The sequence below is a fragment of the Plasmodium fragile genome, assembly GCF_000956335.1.
Source record: "Plasmodium fragile strain nilgiri unplaced genomic scaffold supercont1.46, whole genome shotgun sequence".
Classification (NCBI taxonomy): domain Eukaryota; phylum Apicomplexa; class Aconoidasida; order Haemosporida; family Plasmodiidae; genus Plasmodium; species Plasmodium fragile.
Genome location: NW_012192626.1, coordinates 77,344 through 78,807, shown reverse-complemented (window position 1 = coordinate 78,807; position 1,464 = coordinate 77,344). Strand labels below are relative to the sequence as shown.

General features: G+C 38.6%; 1 protein-coding gene across 1 annotated transcript; it reads right to left on the bottom strand.

Annotated features, from left to right (window-relative positions):
- Positions 1-898: 898 nt before the first annotated feature.
- Positions 899-1,460, bottom strand: AK88_03774 (uncharacterized protein; the record flags this gene model as incomplete). Its single annotated transcript, XM_012481384.1, has 2 exons — positions 899-1,365; positions 1,454-1,460. The coding sequence occupies 2 exons, from the start codon at positions 1,458-1,460 to the stop codon at positions 899-901; spliced, it is 474 nt and encodes a 157-aa protein (XP_012336807.1).
- Positions 1,461-1,464: the final 4 nt, after the last annotated feature.

Sequence of the window (1,464 nt, the reverse complement as noted above, 5' to 3'; positions counted from 1 at the left end):
AAATATGGGAAATTTAAAGGGCGAAACGAATAACCGAATGGGTGGGGCGCCAAATGGAGCAACGATTCACACTTTGGTTACTTCACCTTTGAAAAATCCTTCATTGGAACACCTTAAATCAGTTAAAAGGCTATACGCGTGGATATTTACATGTGTAATACAATTTTTTTTTTTTTTTTTTTTTTTTTTTTTTTTTTTTTTTTTTTTTTTGCTTGTTTTGTTAACCGCTCTCCCCTTGCAATGTTCAAAGCGGACACATTTTAACCGCTTCGTACTTTTGAACCTTCACCCCCAACCCATAGTGCTCTCTTTTACAAAACATGATGTGAGAAAACTCTTTCGTTTGACATGTTTACGGAACACACCAAATGGAACATTTACAACTTAAGAGTTCACACTTAGTGAAACGGAAGGCATTTCCTCTAAATGAACAATGTGTGTGCACACGGGGAATGTGTATTTGTGGGGGAAAAAAAAATAAAAAAAAATTTTGTTATTTTGACCTGATCGTTTGTGTACCTATTTTTGCCTTTTTCTAATTACTATTCATAATCCGTTTGTTTTTTTTTTTTTTTTTGCGGCACCTTTTCGTTATCATTTTTCTTCCATTTTCCCCCTCTATTTAACTCCTTACCCTTTTTTATATCCCTCCACTTAAAAACACCTGTTCGAGATCTCGTAAAATGCTTAATGTGTGAGCTGTGCACAGCTAAAACAAGTTTCTAAACGTTTAAAACTGCGCATGCTTTATAAAAAAACACAAGGAATAAAAGACGGGCGCATAACATTATGTGTAGCCCTTCGCTGATATATGCAGCGGAAAAAAAATAAAAAAATTGTCCACTTTGCTAAAGGGCTTACATAGTACACTACGCAACACCTTATAACGTGGAGTAAATCAGGCACTCTCATTTTCCGCGTTCAAGTGGTTTAAAAAGTATTGAGCCATGTCTTCTGCTAACCCTTTGAGGGACTCCTCGACTCCGTTATCTTCTTTCAGAATGGTCACGAAGTCGGATACTACATTATCGGTTTCTTCTTTAACATTAGAGTCTCCGCTGTTGTTTGTTGTGGTGTCATTGGATGAGCCCGTTGCACTTTGTCCTTCCGCACCTTCTTCAGCCTTTTTACCCTCTGCAGCCTTTTTACCGTTTTCGTCTTCATTTTCGTCTTCATTTTCGTCATCATCTTCCAAATCATCCCAATCGTAGTTGTCTATTTCACTGTCATACAAAACCATTTCTTCGTCTTCTTGATCAATTGGGGGGGTGATATATGTTTCAGACATGATTCTGTGGGCCTCCTCAGGATCTTCCGTCAAAATTAGGGGGTCCTGTTCTATGCGGACTTCTTCCTGTTTCTCTCCTACTGGGCATTGGCCATCACCCTTTGTGCATTTGGTTTCACCTACTGGGCATTTGCTATCACCCTTTGTGCATTTGGTTTCACCTACTGGGCATTTGC